Source organism: Eptatretus burgeri, chromosome 9 (assembly GCF_056783735.1).
Source record: "Eptatretus burgeri isolate ZD-2024b chromosome 9, Ebu_testis_v1, whole genome shotgun sequence".
In the NCBI taxonomy this organism is placed as follows: Eukaryota; Metazoa; Chordata; class Myxini; order Myxiniformes; family Myxinidae; genus Eptatretus; species Eptatretus burgeri.
The window spans coordinates 55,796,457-55,818,853 of NC_140969.1; the positions used below are offsets into that span (position 1 = coordinate 55,796,457).

Here is a 22,397-nt window from a genome sequence, read left to right on the forward strand (position 1 = left end):
CAGTGAATCCGGTTGTGCTCCATCATTGTCATTACAGAAAATAATTTTGCGCCATTATCTGTGGACATTTTCTGGAGCATTTGTGGGTGATACGATTAAAAGCAAGTCTCACTGCTTGTTTTGATGTGCACTGAAGTAACTCTGCTACAGTTATTGGCATCACAATTGCTCGACTCACTCAAACGTGTTTCTGACCAAGGCTCCTTGTTGTACTTGTTACGTCACACCGTGATGCTCGTTTAAGCCGGATTTAGAGATTTTCTGTTTGAAAACTTCAGAAATTATATCATTTTCTGAAGACAAGAACAAAAATCAAAACATGGCAAAAGATGAAAGTTTTATTTATGAAAATGGGTTTCAGAAATGGTGCAATACTTTTTTTTTCAACCAAAATGTTGAAAGCGGAACACCAACTGCCATGAGAAAGAAAAGGATCTCTGTCTCTCTGTCTCTGTCTGTCTGTCTCTGTCTGTCTATCTGTCTGTCTGTCTCTCTCTCTCTCTCTCTCTCACACACAGACACACATACACATTTTGAAGAAGGAATCGTGCCTGAAACATCACTTCACCACCTTCCTCACAGTGATTAGCATATCTCTCTCAACATGTGGTTGAGAAAAATTTTTGTCCTTACTTTTTCCACACAATACAGACTGGCACAAGTCTTCATAAAGACGAGTTGACATTTTACAAACAGCCTTTTCAGGGGATTCCTCGTATCCAACCGACCATGAGTGGTGCTCATGCCAAGCCAGTTTTTTTCCTCTTCTCAGCCAGCTTGCATAAAACAGTCACTTGAGGATACATTGCATGTAAAGACATATTATAATATACATGGAAAATTAGATACAGGAGAAGGCAATTTGGCCCATATTGTTGTGGAATTGAGTTTGTTGATTTCCCCTTGTGGCCCAACGTGTTCCGTAAATGTGTCGGAACAACGGCACAGCAATCTGGTTTATAGCTTTGATTTTTGTTTCTTGTGGAGAGGAATGTTTTCATGATTAGATGTGTTCTGCACCAAACCTTCCTTGCTGTTGTTCTGCACATTTATTTCTCTCCATTTGGTGTTCCTCGTATTACCCTCGGTATTTGTACGGTGTTGCGTTTAATAGCATTTGTATTGTTCTCAAGGCAATTCTTATTGTTTGTTTTTTGGGGGGGAGTTTTATTCCTCTTCCTCCTATCATTGTGAATTTGGCACTTTTGTCCAGTTCAAGTTACATTTCAATAACTTTGCAGTATTGCATTATTTAAGCTTGTGCTTTTCTGTTAGTTTAAATTGTTTGGCAAAAAAAAGGTTTATACCTTGCTTACACAAGCATGTGACTTTGTTCCTTTTAAAGACCTTGTTTCCTGTAGGCGGTTAAATTGTCGATTTCTTTCGTGGTTCATCATTTTGCTTAAAGGGTCGAAAACCAAGAAAAATGAATGATGGAGAGACTTAATGCCTCAGTGTATTTTTGGGGGGATTTACACAACCACTGAGCTTGGGGGAACTTTGGGTACCAGTGACGTCACAACAATGGCAATACCTTTTCCACCGAACTCAGCAGGGCATTTTCGAAGAAGGAAATGCCAACCTATGGGGATTGTCCATGATATATCCTTTTAAATGCTGAGCATCAAGCAAAGAAGGAGCGGGTACCATTTTTCAAGTCTTTAGTGTGACTCGGTCAGGGTTTAAACCACCAACCTCCCAGACTCAGAGCAGATGCTCTAACCATTGCACAACCGAGTCTGGTTCCCATTGCACAACCGAGTCTGGTTACTATTGCACAACTGAATATGGTTACCATTACACCACCGATGTTGATATCATTGATTAGAATTGTGCCTCCTGAGTATCAATATAATTGTTTTCAGTCGTTGCAAATTGTGTCTTTCATCAAGTCAATTATATTGGGATCAGTTTTGGGTTTTATTTATTTATTTAATTCCATGCATTGTATCAGGGGTCTCCAACCTGCGGCCCGCGGGCCACATGCGGCCCCTTAGACGGATTTATGCGGCCCGCGGTGCCATATTAAGTTTACATTACAATGCGGCCCGCGTTACTGCCAATTTGTCAGGGTCAATGATCAAAGCGTTGTGTAATTTTTATAATGATTTTATTCATATTAGACACATGTGTTTTTAACACAATTATTCATTTATCATATTCGTTGGCAAGAAAAATATATTCAGCACTAATTTTTGTTTAGATTTCCGCATATTAATTTTTTTAACGGAATTTAGCGTCCTATTTTTGGGTGCGGCCCTCCGCCCCTCACCACTTTGGTTTTGTGGCCCTCCGCCCAAAAAGGTTGGAGACCCCTGCATTGTATGATCCACGAGTGTGTGGACACCATCAAATGCCTTCTGTAGCCAATCCAAACTGTTAACAGTTTGGTCCCTTTCATATTTTAAATGTTTTCCATGATGGCTTTGCTGAGCAAGAAGCAATCTATAGTTCCATAGATGTTTCTCCTACATCCTTTTTGGTCTGCTCCGAGATATTTTTCTTCATTTAAATGGTTATACATCTCTACTGCGATGATTCCTATTAAGAGCCTGTATGTTGTTGATTGGCATGTTATAGGTGGGTATTTTCTGAAGCAGTTGTTGCTTTAGAGTTTGGGCTGAGGATGGTGTTTTCCTCTTTGATTCCGCATCCATATAACTCTCTCCCATTCAAGGCTTGAGCACGATGTCTGTGCAGAACATCTAGTTGCTTTCGAAAAAAGCAAGAGAGTCCATCCAGCCAATATCTTGTTTTCTAATTTTTATTTAATTAATTCTGACTCAAAAAAAAAAAAATTCGACAAGATCTGAGGATAATTTTAGAGCTATCACACTTAAATAATGCCTGCTGTTGGCTTAATGGTTAGGGTGGTGGGCTTGGGATCCTTGAATCCTGAATTAAAATCCCACTTTTCTGTTGAATTAAGAGCAGGTGGGGTTGATTCTACCTGTCATCCTTCCGAGGTCAGCAAAATGAGTGCCAGCATGCTGGTATCCTGTGTCGGAGTGGCGACCCATCCAGGATTGTGCCCAATAGCCAAGGAGACTGCTTAGGCAGCACCAAGGCTCTGCACAGAGTATGGTCCACATGGGTAGAATGGATGGACAAAGAATTCACACACAAATGCTGACACACGCACACTAGCCAACACATAACCTTACTTTTAACACTTGACGATTAAGAATTCCATTAACCTTCGGGGAAGTTAACACGCCGGTACACTTTGTGCACTGTGGATGCCATCTTCTGCCTTCTCTTTTCTCTCCACTGTCAATGGGATTTTAAGGAGAAAACCCCTCACTCCTTCCTTGATGGGATGCCAACCCACAGGTTCCATCCGTATGCAATCCTCTAATTGCTGAACATCAATCATAGACAGCATGTACCAGTCTTAAAGTTTTTATAGCAGCCGTTCTAACCACAACCACAATGACCCTGAGTAAACACAATCACAATGTCTGATATTTCAAGATAAGTGGGTTCTTGAGTTTCAGGATATCCCTCCATTCTGCCTTCCTATTGTGTTGTTTGGTTGTCATCAGTTCCTTCCCAGGAACTTTTGAGTTTGTCTTTTCTTGGATGATTTGTTTCAACAAGGAAACTGATAAGTTAATAAAAGGGCTCTTTCTTTCCATTGTGCATGTGCTTTAACCACTCCCTTTAACTCATCAGTTTACTAATCTTTGAACTCCATTCTTATGATTAATGCAATCAACTTGACATCTACATCCTTTCCCATGTCTGGAGAAATGTATCCAGAGTATGTGCACTCAGTGGCCTGCTTTTCATGCAAGCGAAGTAAGAATGCTTGGGATAGTTGTTTTCCCCTTATTGTTAATTGCTTGTTTATTTATACTACTTTTTATAAATTTTACTTGTGAAATTAAAGACATTTTATTCCGGTGTAGGAAACATCATACATTTGGCAAAGTAGAAGGATCAGTTATGGTTCACAAAGGACAGGATATTGAGAGTCTTTTGCAGTTCTCCACATTCTGTTACCTGTCTTGCAGATGTGAATGGAATTTCTTAATGCTATTTCCATGTACAGAGGGCACATTTGCCCATCAGGGATAAAATTCCACCTTTGTGAAGGTAACCTTTGAGTTGATCTCTTTTGCATAGTTTTATGAGCCTTCACTTCTCCGTGAGCCTTCAAAATTGTTAAAACAAAATATATTAAAACCACAGTGGTGTATTTAAGGTCTACAACAACATCAATGCAGACAGGGCAGAGCCAGCTTGACGTATTCATCTCAATGCTGCAATGATACGGCGCCGCTTGCTCGTAGTGAATCAGAACTGCAGATTTGTTTTTAGTTGTGTTTGATCCTTCAAGTATTCAAATCCAGGCAGACAAGACATCAGCTCACAAGCATTTGAGCTGGTTTGGATCTCCCACGGTTATAATAACGTCTTCCTAAGGAGCCTGGATAAGGTTGTAGAGGCATTAAGAGTTACAATAAAAGTCCCACAATGGCAATAAACGCTGGAGGATGTGTTCCATTCACAACATGGTATGTAGGTTGATGCAAGAGACACCAATCTGGCTCCATCAATACCTCACAGATTGTCATGTTGTTACCACAGCTGAGTGTGGCGAGGCACTCACAGGAAGTGCGGGTGAACTGCTTTCACCCGGCCACCCAAAGGCCTACGACAACCACCATGAATGCATTTACCGCATCCATGTGGCACCTGGAATGGGAATCCGGCTAACTGCGAGCAGTTTTCACCTTGGACCTGGTGATACTCTAAAGGTAACGTCTGCAATCACATAGGTTCATGAAAAATGGCATTGGCCATCTTTTCCAAAATGCCTTTTGGGAAGGGGGGGGTGGGGGATGAAAAAGAATAAATAATTTAAAGGAAGGCCAATTTTAAGAATGTAGTAGCCTTGGGTTGAAATGTTTGTTTGTTTGTTTGTTTTTTTTTGGACTGAGTTAAAAACAGTGAAGGAAAAATAATGACATATTTGCTGTGCTGAAGGTAAAAGCCAAGGTTAGAGTTAATGTCACCATATTCTGTTGTCTGTACAAACAACCTCCATAGTGGCATTAGTGCTCTCTGCTATTGTTTAAACTATATTGAAAATAATTCTGGCAGACGCTGAAGAATGTTGAGCCAGGAGTAGTGGATTTCAGCTTGTTAAGCTACTGCAGATTAATAGCGTTACTTGTGTGATGCAACTGAGTGTGGATTAATAACCACTCTCGTAGATTGTAAAGGGATTGTGCTATTGCAGCATTCACCAGAAATGATGACACGTTATAGGTAAACACACTTCAGGGCACAACTTACTCCATACATTCCAAATTTTTGCTTGCAGCCAGATGTGTAATCTGCCACTTTGTCAACAAAGTAAGTTTGTCAGCGAAAAACACGAGGAACAATAACACTGCAAGTTTTGTTTTGGTGGGCTTCAACTAAATGGCTTAGCCAACCTCAATTTTTAGGAGTCCCACACAGGGCCGTATCCCCAACGCTCGTGTGATAAGGCACCCTAAAATAATAGCGTGATGTAAATCGTCAGTGTCGTGTAAATTCTACCCTGCAGAGCCTCTACACCTTGGCACATATTCCCCGTCTGCTTTCTGTGTTCCATCAGATCTATGACGGGAAGGACAGCTCCACGCGTCTCCTGGGCACCTTCACGGGATCACAGCTGCAGAGGAGGTCAATTAATAGCACTTCCAATAACCTGTGGCTCGAGTTTAATTCGGATGCACGAGGTACCAGCGGAGGTTTCAAGCTACTGTACTCGAGTACGTATTTGTGGGTTTTTGGTGGCAGCTATCTTCTGTTGATCCCTCAACCCATCTCCTATTTCTTTTTCACTATGAAGTTGTAATAATAATTAAAAAAAAATTTCGGCTTTCGAAAGGACGGTTCTTTACTGTGAATGTAAAAAACAACATGCTGTTAACCCTCGTTTAAACTTCTATCCATTTACTTTTACTGAGTCTGCATGAATAAAAGTTTTAAAGTTATGAACTGACTGACCTCCAGTTAATAACTAATTGGTGAAGTTGTGCCTTTAACAATGATGGAATTAGTGAGGAATGTTGTCATTAATGGGTTTAACAAAAATAAATAGTTAACCAGTAATTATAATTTGTGTGAGTATCATGGTATGTTTAAAGAAGACGTTTTCAACAAATCTCTGGCAACTTATGTGTTCATGAGGCTGAAGTTTCCTTCCATTATTTCCAATGGCATGATGAATGACCTTTTCGATTTCAATACTTGTTAGTAATTTCTATTTAAGTTTCACCAAGGGAGACTGCTTGAGGTCATAATGATTAAATTTGTTTCAGGAATGTCAAACCCATTCAACTACAACAAAATGCTCACGTAATAAATGAACCTCCCTGCAGCACTTAAAATAAAATAAGGAAGTAAGCAAAAGAAAAATAGGTGGAAGAAGTGTGGGGATTGAAAAGGAAAATAGGAGTTGAATGGATGAACTGGGAGAGGGAAGGAATAAATGTATGCACTTTCATTGCATGGGGGTGGGGCGAGGGGGGTTTCAGGGCCATTGCTGTTTCAAAGCATTTAGTTTGATACCCTTGAGTCCAGTTTCTGATTTATAGATCCACCGTGAGTGCATCTTGTCATGCCGAGGCAGCCATCTGTTCAGTAAGCCAGAATATCCCCATGTGCAATTTAATTCACACATCTTGCATTGAGGAGAAGACTTATCCAGCATGGCCAAAAAGGAGTGACTTGGACCCTGACTGGCTCCTTAGGTTATCGTTCTGCTTAGGCATTCATGGGATCTCTGTCCGCACACAGGTTTTCCCCTTACAAGCTGCGAAGACCCTGGCACTCCGCAGTTTGGCTACAACGTACATGACCAGGGCCATTTTGCCGGCGCAGCCGTCACATTCGGCTGCGATCCTGGATACACGCTACGTGGGAACAAAAAGCTCTTATGTATGGCTGGGGAGCGTCGAGCCTGGGATCACCCTCTGCCTACCTGCGTGGGTAAGAAGCAGACCCCTTCTGGTACATTTGTGTCGCCATCCGTAAAATACTTGTGGCAGAAAGCAAGTGCAGCTTTTTGATCAAAATGGCAGCATTTCAAATGCCAGTCAAACATTTAGAAGAACTAGGCAATATGCTGTGGTTTACACCTCAAGGTGTTTGTGAATATTGCATAAACACTTTAGAAGACAACTTTGTTTGCGAGGAAGCTTCATAATAGACCCGGACTTTTGTTTGCATTCCGAACCTAGCTTGTTTGTATATTTAAATTATGAAAGTTGTGTTGCTCTTCAAGGTATCATCTCATCGGCGGGTCTTCTAATGCTGACCTGTCGACAGTGGGGGTCTTGTAATTTAATTCCCCAAAGGATATGCTGAATCGCACAAAGGAATCAAGTGGAGTTAGTTCCTAATGTGGCCCGGTTGGAATTGCAAATTCTGACGGTCTTTTCAAAGGGAATGTTACCGGTTTTAACCTCCCCCAGGGATTTACCCAAAACCATGCCAAAGTGGTTTATCTGGTTTGAGGTTTGCAAAGGTCGGATCACCACACAAAATGCACTCTTAAGAATTAACAGGTTTATTTGCCGAAAAAGCACAAGACCACAAATCCAGAGAATCCTGAACCAAAAGATAGATGGACACAAATGCATGCAAACAAATAAATGGACAACCTTTATAACAAGAACAAAAAGCACTTAATACAAGATAAAATCTCATGGCCACAATAACACACACACACACACACACACACACACACACACACACACACACACACACACACACACACACACACACACACACACACACACACACACACTGGGTAAACCACGTGAGGTCTTTTATCAAACAATATCCATACCAGGTAATGGCGCTCCACCGAAGCGGATCTCCAGCCATGGCATGGACCAGCAAACAGGTGAAGCGTCCAATGGGTGAAGTGAACAGGGAAAGTGAAATGGCAGGCAGGCTTGTATATCGGGTAGCCAGAGAAAGCAATGGACCGCCGTGTGGTACACAAAGCTTATAAAGCCCAAACGAGGAGAGACAATCCCCATTATGCACGAAACCCCAAGAAAGAGAGCGAGCAGCACGTGTGTTGGGTCTTTTAGCACCTCCACCCATGGCCACGCTGCACCTCTGAACGTCCTTTGCTCACACAGCAGTCCCAGTCAGTGAGAGGGGGTATGATGTCGCCGCCAGGGTGATGCCACGAGTACGCACTGTTATCACCTGCACTACGCGTACCAATCTTGCGACACCTTCCCGTTTTGCCAATTGCAGTATGCCCTCCTGGGTCCTTCTAATGCTGCCACTGGATTGCATGCCTATAATGAAGAGTGTAGGATGCAAGGTTTGTGGAGGGCAAGGGTTATCACCCCACACGGGATAGAAACACATCCAAAAATATCCCCTTTCTTCTTGAATCACCTGGAGCCTCACCTTCTTTATAGAGAGAAGGAAAACAAACAACACTTTTCTACCTAATGTTCATGGCAACACTGCTCCTCTCACAGCGGACATGATAACAAGATTTCACCCGAACAGATCCCTGTTACAGAATAATGTTCGAAGCTACTCGAGCACACGGAGCATCTAACTTGTCGTCTACCTAATACATACCCCCTCCAACGTAACAGTATTTTCCAGCTTTGGGTGCATGCACGTCTGACAAAAGTGGAAACTTTTGTATACCTTATCAGTATAAATTATTTAGCACACAACATGTATGTAGCCACGGCAGGGCATTATTATGGATTATCAGCCTGGTCCTCAAAATCTTCTTGCCTCCCACAGTGCTCTTTAAAATTGATTTCCTTGACAGGCAATAGTCACCATTCTTGGCAGCCTATCAACCATAATTTGAATGGGTTTGATGTTTTCTTTGGCCGGAAATTCCATCAATATTTGCTGTTCCCCCTTCTTTGTTACCTCGGTTGCCATCATCTTGACTTTCAATACCGACATGAAAACAGGAAATGCGTGATTATGAGAAATGGTTCTCAAGAATTGTTAATACTGCGTACATACTTTGCTCTGCCATTTTGTCAGTGAAAGTTCAGGTCAAATCTTTTCCACCCTCATAATCTCACAATATTTTGTTTGCGGCCAAATAAATCCTGCTTATGATTGTGTAAATTAACAAAATTTTGATAAACAGTCCCACCTAATCCAAGGCTGGTTGGAATTTAACCAGACATCAAGGGATGCATGTTATCTTATTCTCCACTTTTGTCACATAATATGGAGATTGGGCTGCAACAAGGACCATGATTATCACAATCTAAGCCTCTCAATAGTCGCTCTGTGTGTGACGTGTCGGTGGAAATTTATTGTATTAAAATGATTTTATTGAAGCAGTGAGATTATTTCTCTCATCTTGCAAACCCACCTTTTATGAATGAAAGTACTTCAATTCTGCACCAGCTTGTGTGAAACAGTTAGCCATGCTTGCCATCGTTGTCGGTGCTGGTTTTAAATCATAACATTGATGAAAGGGCTGCTTGTCACCACACAGCTGAATGTGGCGGTGAAATCAAAGGTGAAACCTCAGGACGCATCGTCTCTCCTGATTACCCCTCACATTATGGACACAACCTCCACTGCACATGGACCATCGAGGCACATCTGAGCCACACCATCAGGTAAGAGGGTTAGGCAGGCCTGCCGTCCGGCTGAGTTCCTTAATGCAACAAGTCATCTTTACAGTATGTGCGTAAATACCATCGTGTTTTAGGGGGGAAAAAAAATTGCCAGAATTTTTTTGCATAATATAAGTGAGGCTATCAACAACATGCAGGCATTTCTAATCTCCAATATTTGATGAACAATATTCCAAAGTCCATGTAATGTGGAGCTCGACACAGCTGAGGATATGACATGGCGAAGGGCAAAAAGCATTGTCTTTTGCAATGCTCCTTTCACGTCATTCGTGTAGACGGAGAGATCATTCAATTTTATGCTTGCTTTGTTTTTGGAGAGGCCTTTTTAGCAGGATTTCATGTCAATTGCTAATTAAATAGCATGAAGAATCTTTTACACTATCTTTACAAATCATGAAGCAGTGCCCTCAGAGCGAGAACAAAACCAAAGAAGGCCAATTGAAAAGAAGCTGCACAAGCAAAAAGTGTATATATAGTTTTTTCTTCCCCCAAAGACCAGTTGTAAAACGACTTCAAATAACAGGAGTTTTATGGCTTTGTAAATGGTACCCAGCTCTAGCACTCTGGAGATTATATAACAATAAGGAAAGCTTTGGTCCAACATAATGTAAGTCATTTACTCAAAACTAGCGTGTACAAGTTTGTCCGCTAAAATGGCAACACTTTTGTAATTTCATGGCAACAGCAGTTGGAGTGTAGCATATCTGATGAAAGCTACTAGCAGATGTAAGTACGATTGAGAATGATGACCCGATGCCCTTTCTCTGCACAGCCTGCACTTTGTGGTGTTCGACACGGAGCCAGGACACGACCGCTTGCGTGTGTGGGACGGAGCCGGACAAGGAGCCGCCCTGCTCAAAGAGATCAGCGGCTCGGAGCTTCCCGGTGATGTGCATTCGTCCCAGAACGTGCTCACTCTGCAGTTCGACTCTGACTTCTTCATCAGCCGCACGGGTTTCTCCATACAGTTCTCCTGTACGCACACGTACTTCTCACACACGAATGCGCATTTTGGGGGTGGGGAGGGGATCAGGGCAGTGTAGGTGTTTGATAATTTCCATGTCCATCACCATTTCCCCAAGACATAAAACAACTCTTGAGTTACTTGTCTGATTTCTTGATTTATTTTGAGTATGATTTATGCTTGACTGTCTCGATGTGTTTTTACTTTATCTTTTGCAATTTGTCATTTTCATCGTATGCTGTAGTTGGGATTAAAATGGCCATTAAGGTTCATATAGCCATCTCCTTTATCTACCTCTGTGATTTTTTTTTTGGAGGGGTTGTGGCGGGTGTGGGAAGGTATATGGAATTTATTTTGTTGTTGCGTCTTGTGATTCTTCCTGACATACCTCCTTACTGGCAGTTTTTACGAAGGGCCAAAACATAAGCATTTGATAACGCAGCTTACAGATATGTAAAACACAATGTGAGGAATTGTGTTGCACAAGAAATTTGCAATATAGAATGTGAATTGCAGTAAAAGGAAGACTCCTTGGTTAAACCTTAGCATGTAGTGAGGATTCCATTTTTTATTCCAGGGTAGATGGAAATGTTGCTTCAAAATGTTGTTGTCCCCTTGCCGGTTGTGTCCAATTGTTGCCACGCTTACCCACCACTCAGCCAATTTAACATTGCTCTTCTATGGTTGTCACCCTTGTGTAAAAATGAACAAAAACAAAAAATCATATGCACGACCGCCATAAACCCACGTCACGGTTTGCGTTCCAATCTGTGCATGGCTCACAATGATGGGGGGAAAAAACAATCCCACATCGTATGTGAATTGTCCAGTATATACGAATGTCATTGTAATTAATTTTATAAGTACATTGATTTCACCTAATGTCCTTGTCTTACTGACACAGAAGAGTTATACAGTATTTTAAGAAATACTCGTTATAATGAAAAACAATTTTGTTGTGCAATCTCATTTTGCTCGGTAATTGCCAACTTGATATGATGAGCAAGTGAAATGTAGAAAAAAAATTTATGATCAAAATTCAGTGAGACATCTTGGAGGAATTGTAACTCTCAATTATAACAGTTTGTTAAGCACAATAAATGACCAAATGGGAAATGCAGTTTGAACCCTCCATGAAGCCTGCTCCGTTGCTCTTACTTCTCCTTTTTGTGCTCTATTCACACTGTCCTTCACCTTTAGTCACCTTCTGTCTGCGTGTAAGATACCTAAAATCACTCTCATTCCCATGAACAGTGGAAAAAACGTTTACGCTTAGCTCGGAGTCAGTAAGGTTACCTCCATTTTCAAGGAAAAGTGATGGAATCCATCATTGCTGCTGACATCAAGTTTTCCCTTCTTTTTAACAGCCTGATCTCTGACCATCAGTTTGGATAATGTCTGGTCATGTAACTTTAGATGTGTTAATGCTTCTTTCCAAACAATGGTCTGGAGGGGGTTGGGGGTGGGGAGATGTTGAATTTCAAAGAAGAGGTCACCATTGTCTTCCTAGAAATACCTCGGGCATCCTGGCCTGCTTACCAAGCTTGCTGTCGGTGACATGCAAGGCCACCTTCATACTTACCTTTCTGACGACTTCCATCATGCAATCAATGCATTGCTAAAAACAGACTTCCCTCTCCTTTCCCATTGGAGAATGAGTAGACCAAGGTGATGTGAAAGGGCAATGTATTGGTCCCAATCTATGTAAATTACATATTTGTTGCTGTGGAAACCCCATCTTCCACTTTGCCAAAGATTCCATTTTATATCGTCCAGTACTCCATCCCCTTGACATGCAAGCAGGAGATGCATCACTCTCTGCTGTTCTACAATTGATTAGATGATTGTCTGATAAATGGAACAGGTATTTCAACCATGCAAAATCTCAGTCTCAGGCATTGACTTCAGAAGGATTAGAGAATGAATCCAATGGAAGAGGTTCAGGCGATTTAATTTCTCGCCCTCATCATCAGCCAGGCCCTCTCCTGTGTTGACATGTCGCAAAATGTGCCCCAAAAAGACAGCCACAGACCGCACATTCTCTATTGTTCCAAGTCATTCTATGCAAAAGCAGAACAACACAGAGCTGACAAGGCTTTTGTCCAGAGCATCAATGGACTATTGCTCCACACAGCCAGATGCAAGAAGAAGAAGAAGAAGAAGAAGAAGAAGAAGAAGAAGAAGAAGAAGAAGAAGAAGAAGAAGAAGAAGAAGAAGAAGAAGAAGAAGAAGAAGAAGAAGAAGAAGAAAAAGAAGAATTGCTCTCCCCTATGGGCTGACAACCCATCATCACATACATCTCTCATGCATACTGTGGGATATTAAGCTCTCAACATATTGGCATCTCCTGGGATGAGGCAGAGGCACAAGGCACGTTGCTCTCACATATGCCTCGCCAGGTCGGTACGTTCCCCAGGAGACATACATTCGTCCAGCAACTCCCAGCTGGTTAAACTCCAAAAATATAGGCTGACTGCACATCTCAACTCTTTTGTTTATCTTTTCTTCAGTTTGTGGAACTGCTTTTGCGAGAAGGACGGTGGAGCTCCTTCCAAGCCAACAGCCATCCATTTCTAGTGCCCAACTGTGTCTGCGGACTTCCTCTTGCAGTTGGGTTACTTTTTTGGAGGAGGATGGTGGCAGGATTTGCACTCCGGCCACCATAAAACCATTCAATCCACAAACACACTAAAATGGCAAAGAAAACTGAAAACCCACTCCGTGGAAGTACCTCCTGTGCAGCTGCCCTTTGCAGGGAAGCTCACTAGATGATGGAATTGAGGCAAAGCATTCAGACCTCCACTTTTTGAAGATAGTAGGAAACACACAGGGTAACCTTCCTGGGTTGGATTGTAGTCATGTGTGTCAGGGTGGTGCTGAGGTGTCGTCCACCAGACGGCGGTCTCCTTGGGTTAACCTGAGGCAGTCCCTTCGGGTGGGTGCCTAGAATGGCTCATCACTAAGAGAGGATGATCACCTGTCTATGTTATCACCTGAGCTCAAGCGTTTGAACATCGGTATTGCAGCACTCTCTGTGGTTTGTAGACCTGATAATGGTGAGATCATGGTGGTTGGTGACACCTACTATTGGTCTGGTCACTGATGGTTACCATGCCCAAGGAGTTGCTGTAGCTGTGTCCAATAAGCGGATTCCAGTGATGATTGAGGTAGCACCGGTCAACGAGCATATTCTGAGATTAAGGATTCATCACTCCTTGGGTGTCGTTTCCCTGGTCTCTGTATATGCTTTGACTGAGCCGGACAAGTGATCTCAACGTGAAGGATGAATTCCATGCCACGCTCGAATCTGTGGTTGATCATCACCCCAGGCAAGATACTCTTCAAGCATTGGGGGATTTCACTGCATCAACTGGAATGGATAGGGATGGTTATGATACATGTGTTGGGTCTGCAACTGTAAACCAGAATAGCACTAAGTTCCTTGACATTGCAAGAAGTCATAGACTTCAGGTGGCTGGTTCATGGTTTCAGCACCCACAGGCTTGATTGCTGGACTTGGTATTCCAATGCTAGCGGTGTGGCAAAGGAGATTGACCATGTGCTCGTTGATGGTCACTGGAGGATGATCCACAACTGCAGGGTCTACCGGATTGCTCAGTTCCTCAATGTTGACCACAGGCTTGTTGTCGCAATTCTGAAGTTGCAGATTAAATCCGGAAGAATGGTAGCATCCCAGCCTCGGCTGGATGTTGGCAAGCTCAAGGATGAGAAGGTAGCTGAGGAATTTGCGAACAGGAGGAGTGGGAATTTGGGGGGTCTGGGTGCTTTGGGGAATCCTGAAGAGTTTTGGGGTGCCTTCAGAGGACCACCATCCTTGATGTTGCCGGTGGATGTCTTGGAACTCACCGTCGGGCGAGGAAGAATTTTTTTCTGTCAACGGAAATTAGATACCGTTGCCCAGAGTTGCAGGACCAGGCTGAATCACAGAATTGAGCTGTTCAGGTGGTTGAGTCGTAAAAATGTATGTGCACTATGGGTGGACAAAGAGGCCGATGTGAGAGGAATCTATGAGGGGGTAGAGCATCACCTGTGGCCAACTGATTCTTGTCCTGCTTACAAGGTAATTCAGGCATTGTGTTCCTCCAAGCCCGGCCCTCGGCGTACTACAGTTGGAACGGAGGGTAGTGGGCTCTTGAAGGAGGAATCTGAAATGAAGTCCCACTTGGCAAGTTACTTTGAACGGCTGTATCAGGCTAATCTACTGGCTGTTCAGTTGGATGTCAGGGGTGTTACTATTCCTATTGCTGTCCCTCCAATCAAATGTGATCCACCTTCATTTCTGGAAACACAGGCTGTGGTGAACTGGTTGAAATAGGGTAAAACTCCTGGGATCTGTGGCATTCATGCTGAACTTCTCAAGGCTGGTTGAAATGCTGTACTCATGTCGTTGCTTGCAGTTCTGTGCTCTGCCTGGAACACAGGCATCATCAGAACTGACTGGGAGAGGGGCCTTGGTGTCTCTCTCTGGAAAGAGAAAGGTGATCGCCAAGATTGCAACAACTACCGAGATGTGATGCTGCTCTCAGTGCCAGTCAAGGTATTTGCTCAGATAATTATTCATAGGGTAAGCCACCATCTGCTTGAGCACTAGCGCCGAGAACAGTCAGGCTTCACACCAAAGAAGTCAATGATTGACCGTATTCTTGCTCTTCGGGTCCTCACCGAACGCAGACAAGAGTTTCAGCAGGGGCTGCTTGCAGCCTATGTTGATCTCTGTAAAGTGTTCGATTCAGTGAATCGCGATGTCCTCTGGAGGATTCTTGGTCTTCGTGGGGTGCCACCAAAACTGATCGATCTGATGTCTGCACTCTACTCTGGTACTGAGAGTGCTGTGATGTGTGGTGGTACCATCTCTGACTTATTTCCAGTTGTTGCTGGAGTTCATCAGGGGTGTGTACTGGCCCCCACACTTTCAGCGCTTGTGTGGACTGGATTTTGGGGAGGATGTCGGAGAATTCATGCTGCGGTGCATTGTTTTGGAATTTCATGATCTCTGACGTTGATTTCCCAGATGACATGGTCAACTTAGCGGAGACTCTGGATATCCTTTTGGGGGCCCTCGAGGTGCTGAATGAAGAGTCTGAGGTGCTGGGATTATGTGTTTCCTGAGTCAAAACTAAGATCCAGGCTTTCAATGACATCTTGGATGCTGCTGTCCTGTCTGTGTCTGTTTGTGGTGTGGATGTTGAGGTTGTGGAGAGATTCACTTACCTTGGCAGTGATATTCATGTCTTTGCTGGCTGTGAGCCAGAGGTCAGTAGACGTCTGGATCAGGCCGAGGGAGTCATGGATTCACTGGATCAAGGGGTTTAGTGCTGTCGGTACCTGTGCAGGAGGACGAAAGTCTGAGTCTTCAGGTCCTTGGTGCTTCCAGTCTTGCTCTACATATGTGTGACTTGGACTCTGACCAGGGTTCTGAGATGGGGACTTAATTCATTTGGTCCCAGGTCTCTTCGGAGAATCTTTAGCTCGTGCTGGTTTGACTTTGTGTCCAACGAGTGGTTGCTGTGAGAGACTCAAATGAGATTTGTTACCGATATCGTCTGTGAGTGTCAGCTGTGGCTGTATGGACATGTGGCTCATTTGCCTGACACTGATCCTGCTCACCTGATTCAGTGAGGGAGCCTCATGAATGGAGGAGGCCAATGGGTTGACCACATACCTCGTGATTGCAGCAGGTTGTCAGCATCTCAAGGAGATAGAGTTGGGCCAGGCATCTGCCTGTGGGTTGGCCTGACGGAGGCATCTGGAGTACCTGTGAAAAGTTAACACAGCGACGTGCTGCTCTGGCACATGCTCCCATGCCTCACCTGACCTGACGTTTGCGAGGTGGTTAAATATCACCCTTCACTCCAGGGATTCAAATTGGCAGAATATTAAGATCTCATTTCATCCTCCATCCCTACCAGAGATGTGTTTTTTTTTATCCCCATTACCTCCTTTCAATAGTCTGTTTTCCCTTCTCACTCTCACTCTCACCCTCACTCTCACTCTCTCCCTCTCTCTTTATATCTCTCTCGCCTCTCTTATTCATTCAGTTATGTATACCTGTTGCCCCTGTTAGCACATTTCCTTTTTGCCCTCACCTCATCTCTTTCTTGTGTACTGGATTTTTTGTTCTCCATTTTGTATATGCAGTATTAGTGTTTAGGTGTTGCGTTTCTGGATTTTGCACTCTCCATTTATTCTACATTTTTTTTTGGTGTGTATGTTCTCGATTCTTTTTCTTTCTTTATTTCTGGTTTTTGTGGGCTTGATTGTATGTTCTGCATTTTGTGTTTTGGATTTTATATTCTAGATTTTCAGTATTCAACTTTTTTTACAGCATCAAGTCGAATTTCTTTTCTTTTTTAAGGGGTTGGGGGGGGGGACCGGTTTGAGTAGAAGTGAGTTTTTTCATGACGGTAGGTTCTGCTTGCTTGCCTTGGATGATAGGCACACCATTCATTCACACATTTATTTGTTATCTATTTTGGAGATGGTTGTGGTGATATCAGCATCTCATTTCATCCTCCATCCCTACCAGTGGTGAGTTCCTGTAAAACAAACTTTTGATACCATGAACAGTCTGCAGACCCTATTTGTTTTTTTAAGAATGAAACTGCATGACGTCACATTTACAAGCTTTTCCTGAGCCCGAGTTGCTGTCCCGAAAATGGAATGCATCGTTAAACTGAGATAACAAAAGATAGTGTAAATGCATGAATTGTGACAAAACTGGCTTTGCTCCAGTGGAAAGCATTGTCATATAAATGTGGTATGAGAGTGCCATGCTGTGTTTATTTTCATGATTTGAAAACTGGTGCCAGCGATCCATGCCAATCATGGGAAAGAGGCTTGCAGTTAATAGACTATGTGCTGCTTAAAGGTCAGGAATGTTGTTTTTTTTTTAAATGGCTGGTCACCTTGACACATGGAGAGTATTAAAAAGGTGGCTGCAGCGTATAAGCTCAAATGTCTTATCACTAACTCTTTATGAGGGTCTGTTAGATGGTGTATTGATTTAATGCTTTGGTGAAGCTCTTGAATACTTGTGATTTGATGTGGAACAAATTGTTTATTATATACATTATGACTGTATTGTTTGTTGAAGGGAGATGTTTATTTCAAAAGTTGAACAGTGTAAAAAGTTGGTTGTAGTTATATAGACTTTAAGGGGTGTGGAAAGATTGCAGGAGTTCGAGAAATTTCTGGATACTTCCATATATTGCACCATCTTGCATGGGACAAATCTAGCAGCTTATGGTTATAGAACCACCGAGTATAATTACTAGTTTGTAGAAAGAAGAAAAAGCAGAGCGAGGGTGGGGAGTGGAGAAGAAGAGCCGAGACCGGTGACACCTTCGAACGACCGGTGAAACAAAGTATACTGAAGTTCAAACGTGATTTTGGGAAAATCGTTATCCCATTGATCATTCTAAGATTAACAAATTCCTTATGGACAACACAGGCTACGAATGACTCCATCAGGTCAACTGCAAATTCCAGGATGCAGCTACCTCTGCTGTCAATTAACAAATCTAAATAAGTGAATATTACACAGCAAAAAAAATTATATATCTTTAGTGCCAAATAAATTACCATGTTATAAAAAAAAAAAATTTATTTACAATTACATGATTATAAATATATCTCATGTATTTTCAAAATATGGCCAAGTCTAAAAGATAACTAATCTACGTTTGGCTTTTCTGATTGCGTGCAGCTGATTAGTTCAGGACAAATCATAGTTTGAAGGATATGTCATATCAAAGTGGGACCAAATAATCTGAGCACTAGTGTCCCAGAGTAGAATATGTAAGGGCAGAATTTATAATTATTATAAAAATTAAATATTAATGAATATAGACTATTGTCTTGTGTTCAGTGGACTGTCCTTTCTCAAAGAATAAAGATTCTACAACTACTCCTGAAAGGAAGTCTGTTGTCACTCTCAATTGCAGACAAGCAGGAACTGGGTCACTTTGTCGATAAACATTGTATGATGTCATTCTGGATACTTCCATGTATTGCACCAACAAAGGATGGGCATTTCACAGTCAAGAGCTAATCGGCCTCAAACTCATCAGCCGATTGGGGTAATCAGCCTCTCAACCTCATCAACTTTGAGATGTTTGATAATAACATAAATGAGTAGCTTTTTTGTACTAATAATTATTTTTCTGATGATCAATTTTTACAAGAGTCCGTGCATAGTAAGCTGTCAAAAAGTGTGGGATAATTCCTTGTATGGCAGTTAAAAGAAAAATTGATGTGAAAAATCACGTTAAACTAATTCTGTATGTTTTTTTTAAATTAAATTTAACTCTTTCATGGTTAATTGTTCATTTCCTTTTCTTTCTTGTTTTGATTCATCTCTTAACCAGCGGCTGTGGCTCAGTCGTGTCGTGACCCAAGGACTCCATTGAATGGTACGAGACGTGGAATGGGCCTGGCGCCTGGAAACACGGTGTCATTTGAGTGTGAAGATGGTTATGAGAGACAGGGTGCCACCACCATCACGTGCATCCAGAAACATGGCCGTTATTACTGGGTTCCTGATCCTCCATCTTGCATAGGTATGGCTTCTTATCCAAGGTAATAACTACTATATTCGTATTTATACCTGAGAACATCCAAGCAAACAAAAAAAATGCTTCATTTATCCTGAAGTAGAGATAAATTCTGTTTTCTGAAAGAATTACTTTTACAAGCATCCATTTCCCATTATATTAGCCATTTATTTATGTGCTTATTTTGTATGGACTTTACAGCTGGTGAAATATTTCTGCTGATTCCAAAAAGTGCCATAGATATTATTGTGGTTTATCGCCCGCTGGCGTGCGAACGACCGCGTTTAACTAATAGCGGCAGCCTCGCCCACCGAACGGACAATCCAGTCGCAGTTTTCCAGATCAATGCCGGAAACTAGCCATGGGTGTGTTTTTAAGCACACCACAGCCTAGTCAATATTCAACCCGCGCACGACAGGGTCAATCGCCGAATTGTCTATATACCTAATTCATTGCGTGGGCAGACTACCAAGAGACTGTACCTCAACGGGGCCGCTGGGACACGAGCCGCTTAAGCAGCTCGCTCCGTTTTGGGATAACCGAGCGGGGTGTTATCGCGAGCCCCATTGGACCCGACCACTTTCCCGGCTATTTAAAAACCAACTATATTCCGAGTGCAATATGGCAGTTCAATTAGGGAAAGAGGACACAACGAACGGGTTAACATTTAAACAGGCACATTTATTGAATAAGCCACAAATGCAGGCATGCACATATGCAATTATACAACGAATGGGGGTAGGGCAAGACGCGCGCAAGACAAAGAGCTACCACCGTCTCTTTATTATATACAGTCACTTTACAGTTCGACTTGCAGACATGGCGCCACAACATTCATTCAAAAGCAAGGAAAAACCCCAGGACAGACAAGGGGTAGACTGGTCCTCTTGGGTCTTTATTTCACAAAGCTGTGATAACCGCAGAGGCTCCTCGAGGCCGCGCTGGTTACCTTCTCCTCGCTGGGGCGACCCGCGCGTCTCATCCCCACGGCAACTGTTGTGATCGCGGTCCAGCCCAGGCCTCGTCTGACGGCCTGGTGATTCGGGCCCAGCCGGCAACGCCTCAGAGGAACGAACGGGTCTTTTGCTCTTTCAGAGTTGATACTCTCTTTAAGAGCCCGTCCGTCCCTCAGCGCTGCTCAGACTGTCCCAAAGCCCGATCACCGTGGACCATTTGATGCTGGCTGGCGACCTCTCTCTGGCTCTCCCCACGTCCCACACGAATGCGCAGTTCCGCGTGGCATGGCTGGCCTGCTGTGCTCCCAACTCCATCTCCTCAGCGAACCCGGACTTCCACTGCCCTCCACTGGACTCGAGCTCCGCTCCTCACAAGCTCCAAACCCTGACCGACTCGACTGCCTGAACTGGTGCTCTGTGTGCCTTTTTATAGGGTTCGTGAGGCGAGATCTGATCTCCGCACTTTGACCTCTGACCCCCACTGGCTCCGCCACTCACACTCTCCTGATCCAAATTCCGAGGCGAGGTTCGGGGCGAGCGGACGTGATAGGAATCATCGACGCTGAAGGGAGAGCGGACGTGGTAGAAATCACCGTCGCTAGCAACGCGGAAACCCCCGCATCTGTTTGCAGCAATCTTGCCATTGCCGGCTCAAAGATGGCGGCGCCCGCGGAGTTGAAGGTGAAGCAATGTTGTTTCATTGTTGGGTATTGGGGGAGATGCGGTTAAGGAGATGGTGGCTGTGGTTGGCGCTGTGGAGAAGGTGGTTGTGTGAGGGTGGCTGTGGAGAGCGATGTTGGTGGTGGAGGTGGTTGTTGTGAAGCGGTTGATCAGAGCGATGTTGGTGGTGGAGGTGGTTGTTGTGATGAGGTTGATGAGAGCGATGTTGGTGGTGGAGGTGGTTGTTGTGAAGTGGTTGGTCAGAACGATGTTGCTGGTGGAGGTGGTTGTTGTAAAGTGGTTGGTCCAAAATAACAATAGCAAAAGAATAACGGCTAACTCAAAGATCACAGCCCTGATCACACGAATAATACCCTTAGACATCGGTGGGGAAATCTATCTGAACACAGACTTATTGGCATAACTAATCAAAGGACCTGGATGGTGCTCTGCGAATTTCCACAGCCGTAACACTACCCCCTCCCCTTTTTACAGACTCGTCCTGAGTCGTCAAATGTTCGTGTGCCATCATGTGTAAGTTTCCCCTCGTACATTTTATCTTCTGATCCCTGAGTGCGACATTTAGTGTATTCATGTCCCAAAAATAAATAACCTACGGGCTGAGTAACTAACTAAACAAACCCACTCATGCGGATGACTTAAATAAATTGCGGGCGCTAAGACAAACATGCAGGGGGGCGCAAAAGTCATGTACAATTTTCCTTAACCTTATCCTCATACATGTAACACTAAACCATGGCATGACTGATGCACTCTGTGGGAAAAAGGACACATAGCAATGTCAGCAGTATTTTGAGGGTGAGTGCCCCCGCAGCTGAAGGTCGGATATCTTCGGGGCCTATTCAAAAGGCCCCGTTGTCTGCCACAAAACCTTTTTATGTCTTCAGCTGCTGAAGGCAGCTCACCCAAACCCGGCAGCTATGCGCCATCCCACAGGCCATTCTTCAAACAGGGAGCCAGGCTGCTCACACGCAGTCTCTGGCTCATGGAACAAATGCAGGTGACAGGGAATGTGGCCGGCTGCACCAATGCAGTCCTAGGCCTCCCCCTTGAAATGAGTGCAGTGAACACAAACGGTGCACGGGCTGCACCAATGCAGTCCCTGTATGTGGCTGCCTACAGGGCAGTCCCTGCAGAACACTGGATGGTACTGATGCAAGCAAACAAAAAAATGAACGGAGCACAGGCTGCATCAATGCAGTCTCGTGGTGTGGCTGCCTACAGGGCAGTCCCTGCAGCTTGCGAGATGATCCTGGCCCACATGGTGATGGAGAAATGGGGCAAATGCAACAAAGGGCTAGCAGGCATGGGTTCAAGGCAAAGGCAGGCAGACAAGGCATGGCAAGGCCGGCACAGGCCATTGTAGCAAAAACAGGCTGGCAGGTGAAGCTGGCGGGCACAGGCCTTGCAGCAAAAAACAGGCCGGCAGGTGAAGCTGACCGGCACAGGCCTTGTAGAAAAAACAGGCCGGCAGGTGAAGCTGGCCGGCACAGGCCTTGTTCTGGAGGTTCGTGGAGGGAGTGCGGTGGTGCTGGCCACTCGGAAGGTGGGCTCGGACCTACTCTTCTGT

At 43.8% G+C, this 22,397-nt stretch overlaps 1 protein-coding gene across 1 annotated transcript in view; it reads left to right on the top strand.

Moving 5' to 3' along the window:
• CSMD3 (CUB and Sushi multiple domains 3) overlaps positions 1 to 22,397 on the top strand; it is a 1,047,538-nt gene that overhangs the window by 651,331 nt on the left and 373,810 nt on the right. The window contains exons 24-29 of the mRNA XM_085893781.1: positions 4,594 to 4,763; positions 5,612 to 5,768; positions 6,799 to 6,990; positions 9,509 to 9,635; positions 10,426 to 10,628; positions 19,005 to 19,196. Coding sequence (XP_085749907.1) covers positions 4,594 to 4,763; positions 5,612 to 5,768; positions 6,799 to 6,990; positions 9,509 to 9,635; positions 10,426 to 10,628; positions 19,005 to 19,196 — 1,041 coding nt within the window. The remainder of the gene's footprint in view (positions 1 to 4,593; positions 4,764 to 5,611; positions 5,769 to 6,798; positions 6,991 to 9,508; positions 9,636 to 10,425; positions 10,629 to 19,004; positions 19,197 to 22,397) is intronic.